At 40.0% G+C, this 14,839-nt stretch overlaps 1 protein-coding gene across 1 annotated transcript in view; it reads right to left on the bottom strand.

The window, feature by feature from the left end:
- Positions 1-14,312, bottom strand: part of malrd1 (MAM and LDL receptor class A domain containing 1) — a 55,635-nt gene extending 41,323 nt beyond the window's left edge. Inside the window, exons 1-10 of the mRNA XM_085763306.1 lie at positions 14,003-14,312; positions 12,528-12,659; positions 12,359-12,447; positions 12,099-12,257; positions 9,621-9,717; positions 6,617-6,751; positions 5,410-5,562; positions 3,023-3,128; positions 1,598-1,968; positions 753-1,198 (exon numbers count right to left, since the gene is read on the bottom strand). Of these exons, the coding sequence (XP_085619432.1) occupies positions 753-1,198; positions 1,598-1,968; positions 3,023-3,128; positions 5,410-5,562; positions 6,617-6,751; positions 9,621-9,717; positions 12,099-12,257; positions 12,359-12,447; positions 12,528-12,659; positions 14,003-14,177 (1,863 nt within the window). The 5' untranslated portion in view covers positions 14,178-14,312. The remainder of the gene's footprint in view (positions 1-752; positions 1,199-1,597; positions 1,969-3,022; positions 3,129-5,409; positions 5,563-6,616; positions 6,752-9,620; positions 9,718-12,098; positions 12,258-12,358; positions 12,448-12,527; positions 12,660-14,002) is intronic.
- Positions 14,313-14,839: the final 527 nt, after the last annotated feature.

The following is a 14,839-nucleotide window of genomic DNA, read 5'->3' as shown; positions in this document are numbered from 1 at the left end:
CAAAATCAATAATTCACCAATTTTCTACTCACCGTCATGCCAAGGAAGGGAACTTTCGGAGTTAAAGGGATACGCCAACATTTATTTTTTTCGTGTCTTGCCTCACTCTCGAGTCCATGACAAGCAGATAGACACCATCCTTTCAACTGTGCGTGCGGTGCGCCAGCTCTGCCCGTATCTCCCTTGTTACTGCACGTCGAAAGGATGGTCTCTATCTGCTTGTCATGGACTTGGGAGTGAGGCAAGACACACACAAAAAAAATGTTGGCGTATCCCTTTAATAAAACGCTTTTGGAGTTCCAGGGGGGGGTCCGGTTGGCAACGGATTTTCATATAATGACGGCGGATAGAGTTCACTTTTGAATCGTCCAAAACACACACCATGAAACATCCAAATACCGCCATACTGCTCGTCCGTACTGACCCAAGTGTCCTGAAGCCGCCACATGAAAAAATAGTTTGGAAAAAAAATGTATTTGATCTCTGTTTTTAGCCTTGTTGTAGTAGCTCCCAGTGGCTCTGTTGATGTTTGTGTGCATGATGTAAACACAGAAGAACATCTCGCAGCAAATCTTGCGCAGCCACTGGGGACTACTGCTACAACAAGGCCAGCCGGACCCCCACTGGAACTCCAAAAGCATTTCGATAACTACGAAAGTTCTCCAAACCCTTTCTTGGCCTGACGGTGAGTAGAAAATTGGTGAATTATTGATTTTGGGTGAAGTATCACTTTAAAGAAAGTGCTCAGTTACCTGGAAAGGCCGAGCACTGTTGAGGTAGAGTGTTTTCCTGTGCCATAGGTTTCCTTGGTCTCCATATCGCACCCAGAGCATATGACCACGGCCCGTCGAGGTGGTCCTCAGATACACCGCCAGGCAGAACACGTGTGATCCGAACATGTGGTAATGAAAACGGAAAACACAGTGTTGTCGGGACTTGGAGGGGTCCTTGCCGCGCTGGTGGGTGGGCTGGAAGGCTCGGCTCAGGAGGACGGCCGTGTCTTTGAACTCCTGGGGGACGGACGACTCGATGTAGAGGTAGTGGCCGAACCGAGTGCCCAGCGTGTGGTCCTTCCAGGGCCCCGTGTTGAAGGAAGGAGTGGGGCCCTGGATGCGCGTCCAGTCGAACACGTCCCCTCCACTTTGCTCCTGTTTCCAGCTGCACAGCCCACGCTCAAAGTTACACTGCAGCTCTGGGGCTGGGAGACAGAAAATGAGTTTCAGCAGAGCCAGAAAACAAAGGCAACATCACATTGCACTGAGCACCACACCTGATTGAGTTACCATGGCAATATACACCAATCAGCCGTAACATTAAAAGAGGTGACTGGTTTTAATGCACTGGAGGTGAAACTAGGTTCCCCTGAACAACCGCAACAGTAAAATACTGCATGTTACAACATCAGTCAAGATTGTAAGTATCAAGTATTTTTAACATAGTTCTATACCCCATCAGGATTTTAAATACAGGACCTTACTTATAATGTACTTGTGTATAATTATAATTAAAGTGTAGTATATTACAACGTTGTTACAGCATCTAAGTACATTTTTTTGTATCCAAAAGTAATTCTTGGTGGAACAAATGAGACACTCACAACATCCCTCCTCATCTGATCCATCCCCACAGTCATCCACAAGGTCACACAGCTGCAGGCGCTCCACACACGCTTTGGTGCGCACGCAGTGGAAATGTGTGGGCTGGGGACACTCGGCCACCGCCGGGGGCATGGAACAGTTGTTGAAGGTGACGTCGTCCAAGGCGGAGACCCCGTCGAACACGCCGAGGCTGATCTTGGCCAGAGCGATCTGGAAGGGCTGGGTGATGCGTCCCAGCTGCACCGTGACCTGGTTCCAGCGAGTTCCCTGGTCGTACAAGGTTCTCCATATGATCGTGTTGTTTTTGTTGGTTCCATTCATGCGGAGGTACATGTCTGCAGCCCCAACAGATATGCCTGAGTTATAATGCCTGAAGGAGATGAGCGAGAGGTGGAAGAAAAAAAATGGGTAACACTTTATTTGACGCCTATATCTATAATGCATTATAACCATACTTATAATGAGTTATAATGCAGTTATAACACTGTATAACTATAGTTATAAACACTCATAAATGATCATAATGCTTTATAACAATAATCATAACACACTATAAAGCATTTTATCATGACTTAAAAGGTCAGGTATTATAATATGTTATAATTGTACGTTATAATATTTATATGCATTATAAATATAGTTATAATGTGTTATAATTGGCTTATAAACGTGTATTATCATAAATTATCATAAGACTTTATAACAATAAGTATAACACATCATAGAGCATTTTATAATGGCTTATAAGGTCAAGTATTATAATAGAGTTATAATGCTTATAACGTATTATAATACCTGGCCTTATAAGTCAAGATAAAATGCTTTATAGTGTGTTACGATTATTGTTATAAAGCATTATGATCATTTATGAGTGTTTATAACTATAGTTATACAGTGCTATAACAATAATCTTCCAGCGTAGAAGTGTGTGCATTCTCTGGTATTATACATTCACAACTATTTCCTGAGACAAGATACTGTGAATCACAGATTCCTCTTGTAATAATGCATATACTGTTGAACATAATACATGAGGGCCTTTGCTTACTCTGTGGGAAAAAAAACATGAAATTTATTAACCTCTGCCAGGAAAACCCTTCCAATCAACCAGAGAGAAAAATATCATCCGTCATTTGACATAATTTTTTAGAGGCTATTAACCTGTCGAGACACGACAGACACAGATGCACACCTTCTCATTGTGTGTGAAATAGAGAGATGCTGACAGAGCAGAGCTGAGGTGAAATAATGTTTAGAAAAAAAAGAGGAAAGATCAAGAAAAACGCCAAAGCAGAGAAAAGAGCAATTTCAAAAAGGTCTTAAATTGCAGGTTGATCTACAGACAGTTCTGCTAGTGATAAAGACTCATGTTGAACATCTTTGGGCGACGATGGGAGAAGGCCACGCCGCAGTGCGACTCTCACCAGAAGGTCATCGTACACCCAGACGCCGACTGCTGGAACCAGGGTCCTCGGAGAACGGCTCTTGGATACAGACTGCTGCTGTTCTTCAGTATAAACATGAAGTGGCCTGCAGTTGAGTGAGACGAGCGATTAGAATTCAAACCACATCCGGCGGCCACTTCATTAGGCACATCTCCACATTTCTGCTAACAACTCATTTTGCCAGCGAACCAGCCAGTCACCTTTGAAAACATGAAAACTGTTGCGGAAGCACAAGTCGAGAGGTTCATTAACTATTCATCTAAACGCCTTTGTACGTTTATGTTGTTGCTGTTGTTGCCAGATAGTCAAATTCATTTTCTCAGACCCACGCCTCCCTCTGAGATTTTTGTGCTCAACAAATGTCCAGTTTATATGAAGGTATGTGGGATAAACAAAACACATCTGGTCGACTGCAGTTTCCATGGCAAAAATAGTCTTGTTGATGACACGGGTCAGAGGACAACGGCAATGACAGTGGCGTTGTTCTTAACAGGTGGCCTGCAAATATGCAAATAAAGGCTTATTGGAGTAGGAGTAATGTGTAGAGGGCCATTTAACACAGTGCTTTAAACCACACTGACTTCTACTCCTGCCAAGAACAAGAAGATACACCTCCCTATAAACAAAGTTGAGAATGAGGGGTTTAATATGCTCATGCTCGGAAACTGCACATAATTCACAATACCATAATTCTACGCAGATATTTTTAAAATCCCAATAGCCTAAGTAAAATGTAGTCTACTACACTGATGGTATTTACTTGCAATCTCACTATATTCAGAGAGTTTTTCCGTGAGATTTAAATACAACTCAAATATATCTCAAATGCACTATAAAGAGTCTGATGTGTGCGTTCTATAATCCTTCACCATATGATTACGACATAATGTCAAAACATTGTTTTTGTAGTAATCTTTCTGCCTTTGGGAAAACACAGATGCTTTTAAAACTTCCATGAAATGGAAAATAAATAAACAAAACTACTTTTCGTAATCTTAGTCAGGACTAGCTCTCTATTGAACTGACAAATTTTAAAGTTAATAGGGTTTGTAAATGTAATTTTAAAGATAGCTTAACTGCACTAAGCTTTGCAAATTCAACTAAGTCAAAAGCTGAGACGACAGCAACACTACTGTGGTAAGTAGCTGGTTCTATCATGTGCTCATCTATCTGAATTAACTAGATGTCAGCTCTTGGTGGGTATTTTTACAGATGATGGCGGCAGACGGAGTAAAATTAGTTTGAGCTATAACACTAGCTCTGTCTATCTAAGTTTCTAGAGCATAATAATGTAATAAGAGTCGACAAATGTTGGACTCCAGTCTTAATCATGTACAATAGATAAGACCTTATTGATAACTGGGGAGAAATTCACATTACAGCAGCACAGTGACATCCTTTTTGGCTTTGTAGGATGGCACATTCATCAGAACTTATTAAAACTGTTTTAAAGGCAGGATAAAATAGCATTAATCCACTCTGCCCAAAGCTGCACAGTATGAGGTGCCGGTGTGTTGGGTTTGAATTATGGCTGATATTAGGTGCCTAACTGCCAAATAAGCACCGTTTGAACACCGCCACATACCAACACACCTTAGGACGCTGACAGTAATATTTTCTAAATCTGCGAACAGATGCTCCCATCAGGATATGTGTCATTTCACAGAGCTTGAAGCGAATCAAGACGCTCCAAGATCATAACAAGAGACTTCATTTTTACTTTCCTTTTACTGCCTGGATAGTCTCCAGGTCTGAACCTAACAGAGCATCTTCTCACAGCATGCTCATACAATGTGCACTACAAAAACAACAGATGGTGCTTCTAAAAAACCTGCATGGAGTCAGCCTGCAACAACAGCCCCTGTTAAATCCATGCCTCAAAGAGTTAAGTCGATTCTGAAGGACTGATGCAAAGGAAAAGTCTAACAATCCATCAAATGAGGCATAATATACCATAACATGTTGTGGTGCATAGACCTAGGAGAGACTAATACTGTTTCAGATTGAGTACAGTGTTGTGTTCAGTGAGTGATGTAGCATATTAATATGCAGAATCGGTACAGCTTATGTCGATTTCCTTTCCATTATTCAGATGGCTGAGAAAGCATTTCCCCATGAAGTGCTTATCTCGTTAAAACACACAGAAGGGAGGTTTTTTTTTCCTTCTTTAAAACTTTGATTTAATCTGTAGATAGATAATTTTATCACTTTCCAGTTATTTCTGCCCAAGTACCCTGGACACAGTGCATCTTATCAGCTCATCACATTTCTGATAGCAGCAGCAGCTGCATATGGAAAGTCTTGGCACTGTAACATATGTACATGTGTGTGTGTGTGTGTGTGTGTGTGTGTGATTATTTCTGTACCTTCGGAGCTGTTTGTAGAGTGGTCCAGAGGTGGTGGGTTGTTGTAGTAGTCTGGAGGCACCTCCACAGACGAGCCCCTGACCCAGTCGAAGCCATCGCCGAGGGTGAGCTCGTACCAGCCGCAAGAGCTGTCCTCAAAGTCACACTCAGAGGCTGAATGGACAGAGATATATAGTAGATTATCTATATGAAGTTAGTGTAGTTCATTTGTGACCTTGGAACAACAATCTCATTGTCGCTATTCGAATTACAGCCAAAAGAAAAATGAAAAATGAAAAAATGATGATGGTGATGAACCTCTTGGGACGGACTTTGTTATTTATTATTTTCATTTTCAAAAGTCGCAGTTGGGTACTGAACTGAGGTCCCAGCCAGGTTAATCACTTTTTGGTGTTCCCTGGAAACACTCTCTGTCGTGTGGTGTGAATTTACAAAACACGTGTTGTCGAACTGATAAAGATGTTTCTGAATATTCAGCCTGTTCTTTCTTTCTTTTTTTGCTGGTGTTTTCTTCAGTTCCAGAGCATTGAGCTCTCAAGGACAACGTACAGTTGCAATTGTTTCTCACAATAATGATCTGACTATTGTTATTACAAATGGACGTTGAGATAAGTTTTTTGTCAGCTTTTTAGCCAATATAGGTGAGAGGACACTGAAGACATTTGAACATCTACACTTCTTGGACAACTGGGTAAAGTCCAACACCTAAAAACGATTGATTAACATGAATTAAAGCCTACACTGATTTTCAGACAGTGTAATGGTTTTCACATCTGGCTGTGATCATCTCCTGGTTGAATGATCAGCGCAAAAGATAAGGACTTGTAATACAAAATATTAGAGTCTATGCACATAAAAGCTTTGAGAAGGAGGTTAACTACAACTCCCAAGGTGCATTTCAGAAAGAGTCGTCCAATCACAGTGTTGTATGCACTACATACTGCAGGTAGAAGCTGTGTTGCTTCAGGTGTTGAATCATTTGTGAAACAATAGCACCTGTTTGGTTCACACAGCCAAGGACAAAACATTTTCCATTCACTCCCACACTATCTGATGTTTACAGTATGTATTGTTGTATTCTTAGTATTTGTCCCTATCTTTGTTGTCATCCTTGCAGATGACTATAAATCCACCACCCTACTCTCAGTCAAACGTACAAATGGGATGTGGACAATCTGAACGTGTTACTTGGCAACAAGGTTCTTACGGCAGCTGACTTCATCCTCTCCGTGGGGACAATCAGGGGTGAAGTCGCACACTTTGCTTTCCTCGATACAACCCCCACCACTGCCACAGGCAAACCACATGGGAGGGCAAACAGGTGGAGGAGGCACATGGCTCTCTGCCACAGGAAACAGAAATAAGAAATTAATATGACTGACATTTTGATGGAGTTACAACAATTATGGTTCTACGATAACTAAGGTCAATTACATTCACTGTCAACAAAAGAGATACAGTGGTTATCAGTGACTGCTATCATGTGATTTCATCATCAAAAAACATCCATGTGAGATCATGGTGGATTAAAATGGATGAGCTTAGCTGCATCTGGAGAATAGTAAGTGCATTATCTTTGTTATGGGTGATTAGATTCAACTGTGAGGTAATGAATGATGTTCAGATGTTTTGATCAATAGTACATCTGAGGCTCCATCTCTTAAATTAACATAATTTCATTTTCCTTATGAGGAGTATTAGAAACACAAGTGGATACTTGTCCAATTTATAAATGGATTTTGTCTGGCCAATAGAAAAAGTCTCTACATGGCTGCAACTTTGAGATTTCTCTTGAAACTCTAAAAACAATTCCAGCAAAAAGATAAGTAATTAACTCAACAAATACGATATATTTCCAGTTGACATGGATGTGGAGACATCTGCTCAGGTTGTATTGAGCCAAATATAGGAAAAAGAAGTTGCCACCACTACAATGGATGCAAGAAGTAAAAGTGGTTTGTAAAGCAGTTTGATTAGATTTCTTTGGTCACTTTTGGGGCTGCGAGACAAACTGTAAACACAATGTCAATATAGTCATCATGGCAAACATACTAGAAAATAATTGCCACTTCGGTCTACTCAGGTCTGGTGGATGGGGTTGTGTTTCTGCCCACCTGGTTAATGATGAGTCCAATATTCACTCTCTCACATCTGACTAATCTCCTTAACTGACCCATCCTATTGAGATAACATTCATGACAAAGTTGGGCATACAGAAGAAGACCCATAATAAATTAAACGGTGTTCCACTTGTTGCCAAAACATGGAAACGCCCACAGAAAAGCTGAGACATGCAAAGGTTGTGATTTGTGATGACAGGTTATAAAAAAGGCGTCAAACTTTGGCTGGAAATGTAATTTACGATAACATGTTTCTGTCTTATTCTCAGCCTGCATCCATTTCATTACAAGCAAGGATTTAACGGTTATATTGCCATTATTTGTGGCAGCGCACTTAATCTAAATTCATTGATGCCATGAACCCAGTAATTCAGTGCAACAAATTTCCCGGCTATGTGGGAGATGGGGTGAATAATAAGGGATACAGGACATAAAGAACCCACTGTGAGAGACCATAATCATGTGTAGTTAGCAATATTATATGTGGGCAACATATCAAAACAATATCGATGTCTTCTTGCACTTATCCAGGATGTACTGATGAGCCATGCATATTAAACCCTACCTGTGTAGTAAAGCCTTATTGGTATTTTAATGTGAAACCCATTGGTACATATCCCCAGAACTTTGACAATAAAAGATTATGTCGTCATATGGAGATGCAGGTGGGAAGACTCTAGGGTAGATTTAAGTGGCTCTTACCCCCCTGAACTTTTATCCAGTTTTGGATATGGTTAACAAGGCCAGATTGCAAAAAGCCCAAGAGCATTTCTTCTTGGGCGCAAAAGACAGACGGAGGCTAAGGGACCAAGAGCCAAGGTGACCCTGACCTGTCTCATCCACTTAGACATGGTAATCTAGGCCTGGAGACAGTCCATTAGACCCTTAACTCTGCTGCAATGTTCTTCACTCTCATTTCAACCACTTTACACCCCATTGAGTGCAGTAAAATATGCTATTATCACAAAATTAATGTTGATATAGAAACAGTTGCCTATTTACACATCCAGCACACACAGAGAAACATTAGCAGCCCATTATTAGCGGTCCAATATATTCTTTCTCCCTTGAGCTCTCTTTTGGTTTCCATTAACTCCTGAGGAAAATATGTGGCTCTTTAGCTGTTAAATGCTCCACAAGATTCACCAGCCAACCACCAACTCTTCTGTATATCACCTAAAAGCTACAGACAGTAGCTTTTAGGTGCTATACAGAAGATTCAACAGAGACTCTGAGATCATTGGTTGCTGATTGTTTGAAGCAAAACAAACTAGAAAAATGTGTGATGATGGTCAACAGAGCAGAGATCATGAAGGGGACATCAATGTTTGTCCTAAATTTTATGATAATTCATCCAATAGTTTTAAATACATTTCATTCAGTAACATTAACTGTGACATCATGGTCAGATTGCTTCTCTACAGACCTCCCAATGTTATTAATGAAATGTTGGGGAGGAACTATTTTATTTTTCATATTTATATATTTAATTTAAATTGAAAATCCAAGTTTATCACTTAGTATCTGTGAAAAACTGTGAAGCCTTGACTCCAACCACTGACATTGAAGTTAAACCAATGAAACAGTTCTGGCTCCACCAAGTAAAGAGATCTAAAAAGAAAAATTAAAAAAAAAGCTGAAGGCCACTGTAGCCTCAATGAGATAATCAATAAAGAGAGCTCATCACCTGTTTGTTTTACTGACCGAGAACAAGAACATGATCCTGTACTGGATGAATGATAGCAGTTGTAAAGATGCTACACCATCTGTATATCACCAAAGCAACATGTTAAAATTCTGTCCAAAATACCAAACGGACTGTGCTTTATCAAACAGTCCCAGCCAGGATGCTCATCTGTATCATATTCATCACTGGGCTGTGGACAAAACCGCTCCATATTCAGTGCAAGGAAATGTGTGGTAAGCACTATTTTAATGATTCAGTTATTCTGGCTGCTTTAGTGTCTTCCCTCTGTTATCAGTATTCAAAACAAGTTAGCTGCGGTCTGTTTATGTGTGGCGGTATTTCAAAATGTCAAGGTCTGAATTTGTCCCGTCTGTGTGGTGTGATGTTATTAATGGTGACGGTACCAGGCACAACCAAGCAGTCGGGACTGAAGGATAGGTCATCAACGGCCAGGACCTCTGAGGATTCACTTTCAGCTGAAAGGTCTCCTCGAATCACCACCTGCAGGATGCACAGAAAGTCTTTCACATATCATATCAAAAAGGTTACCGACATTCAGCCAGTCACCTTTTTATTCATCTTCTATAGGAACATCTATTGCAGTTTTGACAACCAATGTTACAAAGCAGAGACAATTTTCCAGGATACATTTTCAGTGATGATCTAGCTTTCTACAGACGGACAGCACAATCTACTTCTGAGCCGTGTCTTTGGTGCGTCTTCGGGTTGAGAAACTCACGACTGCTCCTCCACCCCACTCCCTTCCTAAGTCATGAGGTAAAACGTGTAATTTCCTGTGTGCAGCGCAGGAATGTCACCACTCAATGCCATTATAGACTGTATAAAAAAGTCGCCATGAAATTCCAAACAACAAATATACCATGAGAGATTTGTGGAGCTGGTAGGCTTAATGTGTTATTTTATCCAGCAATGGCTTGTATGTGTAGAACAGACATGTAATAGTTACGCACTACAGCATTAAACCTTAGCTACAGGTAAAACAATCAAGCAAGCACATCAGCTTCACCAACTGAACCAAACATGCAAATCCATGATTAAAATGAGTTGTTAAGAGTATGTTATAAAATACACTGTTAGCAGCCAACAGTGACTTATGAGTCTGTGTATTCACAGCATTGGCATATGAACACGATAGCAGCCTATACCACATTCAGCCAGACTAGCAGTCACTTCATGACAAAGTGATCCTGAACATAATTTTGACCAAAATTAGAAGATTGTTTCCAGAACAGTTTCCACTCCACACTTGATGACTAGAAAATTGATCAACAGTCTTCCAGGTTTTCCAACACTTGGTTTACAAAGAAAAGGGAAAACATAATCAGAGATACAGGATTGAATCAGAAACTAGTGAGACATATTCAAGATAACACGCCACCACAATGTAAAACTCTAAAATCAAAGTCCACACAACAGCAGCTTTATCTACAAGTTTTATAACCCATCATCTATGACTGATCGAAACAGATGGGTGATTGTGTCATTGTAGGTAATGCACTCTGATACACATTTTTCATGTGAAGTGACAGTATTTAGTTTTTTCCCCAAAGCAGGCGATAATTCAGTTTATAGCCATAGAGTAGTTTAGTTATTGTCATTGGCAGCAGCAATACAAAAATACCCCTAAGTTAAAGTTTCTGTTACTGTTTTTATATGCTCAAATCTAAGTAAAGATGTCCAAAGAAATAACTCTAAGGATGCCTTAAAGGAGACACATTATGCTCCTTTTCCAAAAATGTAAATAGTTCCCAGGTGTCTTAAAGACATGTCTGTGGCATGCTGTGGTCAAAACACCCCAAACATCACAGCACTCTTTTCATCCTCTCAAAATAGCCCTGTTCAGAACGGCTGGTTTCAGTGCCTGTCCCTTTAAATGCAATTATATTAAAATATAATGAGCGTACACCACGGCCTGTTGTCATGTATTGCTTAAATGAGCCACTGCTTGCCCCGCCCCGCTCCTTCTACTGGTACTGTACCAGGTAGGAGTGGTAGTATGCAAATTCGTAAACTAATGACATAATTGCCAGACAACTGAGGGAACAGCTTGTAAAACCACATGTATTTTAACCTCGGGAGCTTGCAAATTAAAGATTTTTTTTTTTGTTAATTCTCACATTTTGGGGGCCGGAAGGCAAGCCAAACACATTGTTAAAGAGACTTCAAAAAGTGATATTTCCATAATATGCCCCTTTAAGGAGAAGTAAATAGGACGATTTGAGTAGGTGAAAAGTGCAGATCATTAAGCAAACAGGTCAGAATTAAAATCATCCCAAATCACCCTGGTAAATAAAAATCCACTTAACTAAACTGCCTTTGAAACAGGAAGTGGATTAATGGAGGGGAAAGTGACTGTTAACAGGAGAGTTGACCCCTCTTTACTCTCAGTGCTGAGCTGAGCTGATCTGGCTGCAGCCAGTGACAGATGGTGAAGGCAGAGAAGGGGAGAAGGGTGACACACTGACTGTCTGAGGATAAAGGAAGGACACAAACAGCAGGTTTTTATAGGACTCCAGATGGTCTCCAAAGGGTCCAGTTGGGTCAGTACCTCCACAGTACACATGAAGTAGGAGCTCATTCCTGCTGTGATGACTTTATCACTTTCAACATCATATAGTTACCACCCACTGACTTCTATATCAAAACCATACTGTGCAATATGACACAATTTTCAGTATTTGTGCTAATATATCAATTTCCCTATTAACTACTTTGTGATATGTCTTTCACATGTTTTCGAATGTGATCTGTCTGACTTCATCATATCATATCGTATCGTATCGTATCGCATCGCATCGTATCGTATCGTATCGTATCGTATCGTATCAATATATAACACATCAATTCTGCATGTTACAGACCTGAAAACTGTGTTCACTGGTAAATTGAATGTCTTTCTGCAGCCACATTCCCGTCTGTGTTGTTGAGTCCTTCCACAGCTCCGTGTGCTGACCCAGTGGAGTTTGAACCAGGACCTGAAGCTCTCCATGTGTTGCCCCAACGTAATAGTAGAAACTCAGCTGTTTGAATGAAAATGAAAGTCGACCTATCAATTGATACCCAGCTTGTTAATGGATTTGTCTGGATTTATGCTTGAGTTGCCTTTGCCACAGTTTGTTACCTGGCAAGTGTTACTGGGTTGGAAAACAGGAGTGATCAGGTCTGCTGTGATTCTGTTTCCTCCAACCGGCAGCAGAGACAGGAAATAAGCTGAAAGAGAGGAAAGAGAATCATGAGGTGGCATGCATCTGAAAAAAATAAAGGATATGGCAAATGTCAGATGCTCTAACCTGATGTGTTGTTGCTGTGGTCATGTTTGAGTCCTGGGACTTCAGTTGTTCTGCTCCACTTTGATAATGTCTCTGAGCTTTGGGTCAGGTCACAGAATCCCTCCTCAAAGTTACATCTCTTATATCTGGAGCCTTCAACAGGAAAAAAAAAAATCACACTTTTTTTGTACTGCTGCTTTCACTTGTGCTCTTTTTTGTTTCACCCTGTAATATATTTTATCATTGTTGTTTGCATAGAAAGTCAGCTGTGGCTTCTACACACAGAAAAGATTCATCAGCTCAACAGAGCCCAGAAACTACATGTTTTCTTTATTTGAAATCATGGCCAAATGTGCAACAAGGCATTATAAAACATTAGCAATAATACTGGATTTCTAGAAATATGCCAAATGGGAATCATAATTACTTTTATATTACTTGATCCTTTAATATGTTGGAAATTAAATATATTCACAGAGGTCTGTTTTATTATAATTTGATTGCTCTTTTAGCAGTCATGAGACTTGGTATGCTTTTTCTTAAGTGCATATGTAATACTAGAAGTTACATTAATTACAAATACATCTATAATTATTCTTTAATTCTAAATCTGGATTTTTAACTTCTATGATAAAAATGTAGTGATTCCTAAGACTTGTCCCCTGTGTATCCTTTGCATTGCCCTGCATAATTGCACTCATGTACAGAAATCTATTTATTTTATATATTGATTGTGGTTTTATTTGCTAAACATTTGCTAATGTTTGAATTTCCATCATCCATGAATAGGTCCACAGTGAAGACAGTGCACTGCATGGGCCCAGTGGTCATCAGGGACTTATCACACTTTGGGTTTTGAGCCATAACTTTGCATATTTTTATTGCCCTCTCTGAAATGTTCCAAAACTGAGTGATTTATTAAAAACAAACAATATTCTTTCTACTGCTTATTTAATTTGGATGGCGTCCACTCAAAAAGGGGCTTGTAATATTTACACTACAGGAAGTCACACAGCACACATACACACTTTTTATGTGACAATAAAACCCTTGATTTCCTGAATCCTTGAGCTATCACACTATTAACTATGGCCTTGAAACACAATGCACAGGGATACATGCAGTCTGCCCATAGGCTTTAACCTTCAAAGGCAACAATTATGTAAGAAGACGTCTCCGATTTCTAAGACGTGTGTTAGGGCTGATTCGTTTGAGGATACGCAGCTATTTATTTAAAATACAAAATAGCTGGTAATATAGAACTGTGTCACTTTCTAGGTAAAAGGTTCCTACGGATTTTAACATTACAACATTAACAATATTATTGAACATTACTAATTCATTATTACAAATCTTTTTTTCTTTTTTTTTTGACTATTTGGAGCCAAGTGGTGTTTGACACTGAATGGCCAAACAGAAAGGGTAAAATACTTCACCAATTCAACTCTTTATTACACTTTATGAATAACATTTAGACTATTTCCAGCTTTACTCACAATTTTCCTCATCGCTTCCATCTCCACAGTTGTCAGTGAAGTCACACACACAATGCTCAGGCACACAAAAGCCCTGAGCACAGGTAAACTCCTGGGTTGAACAGCCTTGGACGCACTCGGAGGTAAACACCAGACTGAAGGTCAACAGCAGCCACGCTGAACCCAGCAGCAACATATTGTTGGTCCTTCAACTAAAATGCGATATTTTCACCTCCAGCAAAAACATTTTGTTGATCGAACATGAGGTAAAACTCCTGTCGAGGTAGAGCGTTGCTTCACCGTCTCTCAACGTTACGCTGGATCTTGGATTGATCCTGTTCGTGTGTTCACTGTGTAAGCGTGTTGTAAAGGGTAATAAATGGCTTTTATGGCCGTTGCTCAATAAGGTCACTTTGCTGGTTCATTTGTTTGTGTATTTAACATGGAGCCTTGTCATAACAAGACAAAAGAAGGTAATACAACTCTCAAATGTTGGTATGTTTGGTGGTCCTATCTTCTTGAAATGAGTTCATATTAGACATTAGGCCTTGAAAAATATTTTTCCATGTGTATGTGTATGCTTAATGTGGCTCAGGAGCCAGCTGGTGGTTAGATTAGTTTATTTAAATATCAAGACAGGAGACAAGGGGAAACTGCGTCTCTTCTAATCTCCCAAACAGCCCATCTTACTAATTATCTCTTGTTTGTTTAAGCTGCACAAAAGACCAACAAATGCTGAAACATCTTGTGATCTAAAGTCAACCTCTTCCTCGAGGATAGTGTTCATGAGACTCACTCAGGTGATGAAGCCGTTCAAAGTGGCAGTTTGTGAATACAGACTGTCAGTGAGGATCCTTG

Source organism: Trachurus japonicus, chromosome 20 (genome assembly GCF_045865225.1).
Source record: "Trachurus japonicus isolate A0001 chromosome 20, Traja_1.0".
Taxonomy (NCBI): domain Eukaryota; kingdom Metazoa; phylum Chordata; class Actinopteri; order Carangiformes; family Carangidae; genus Trachurus; species Trachurus japonicus.
This window is presented reverse-complemented; position numbering and strand designations above follow the sequence as displayed.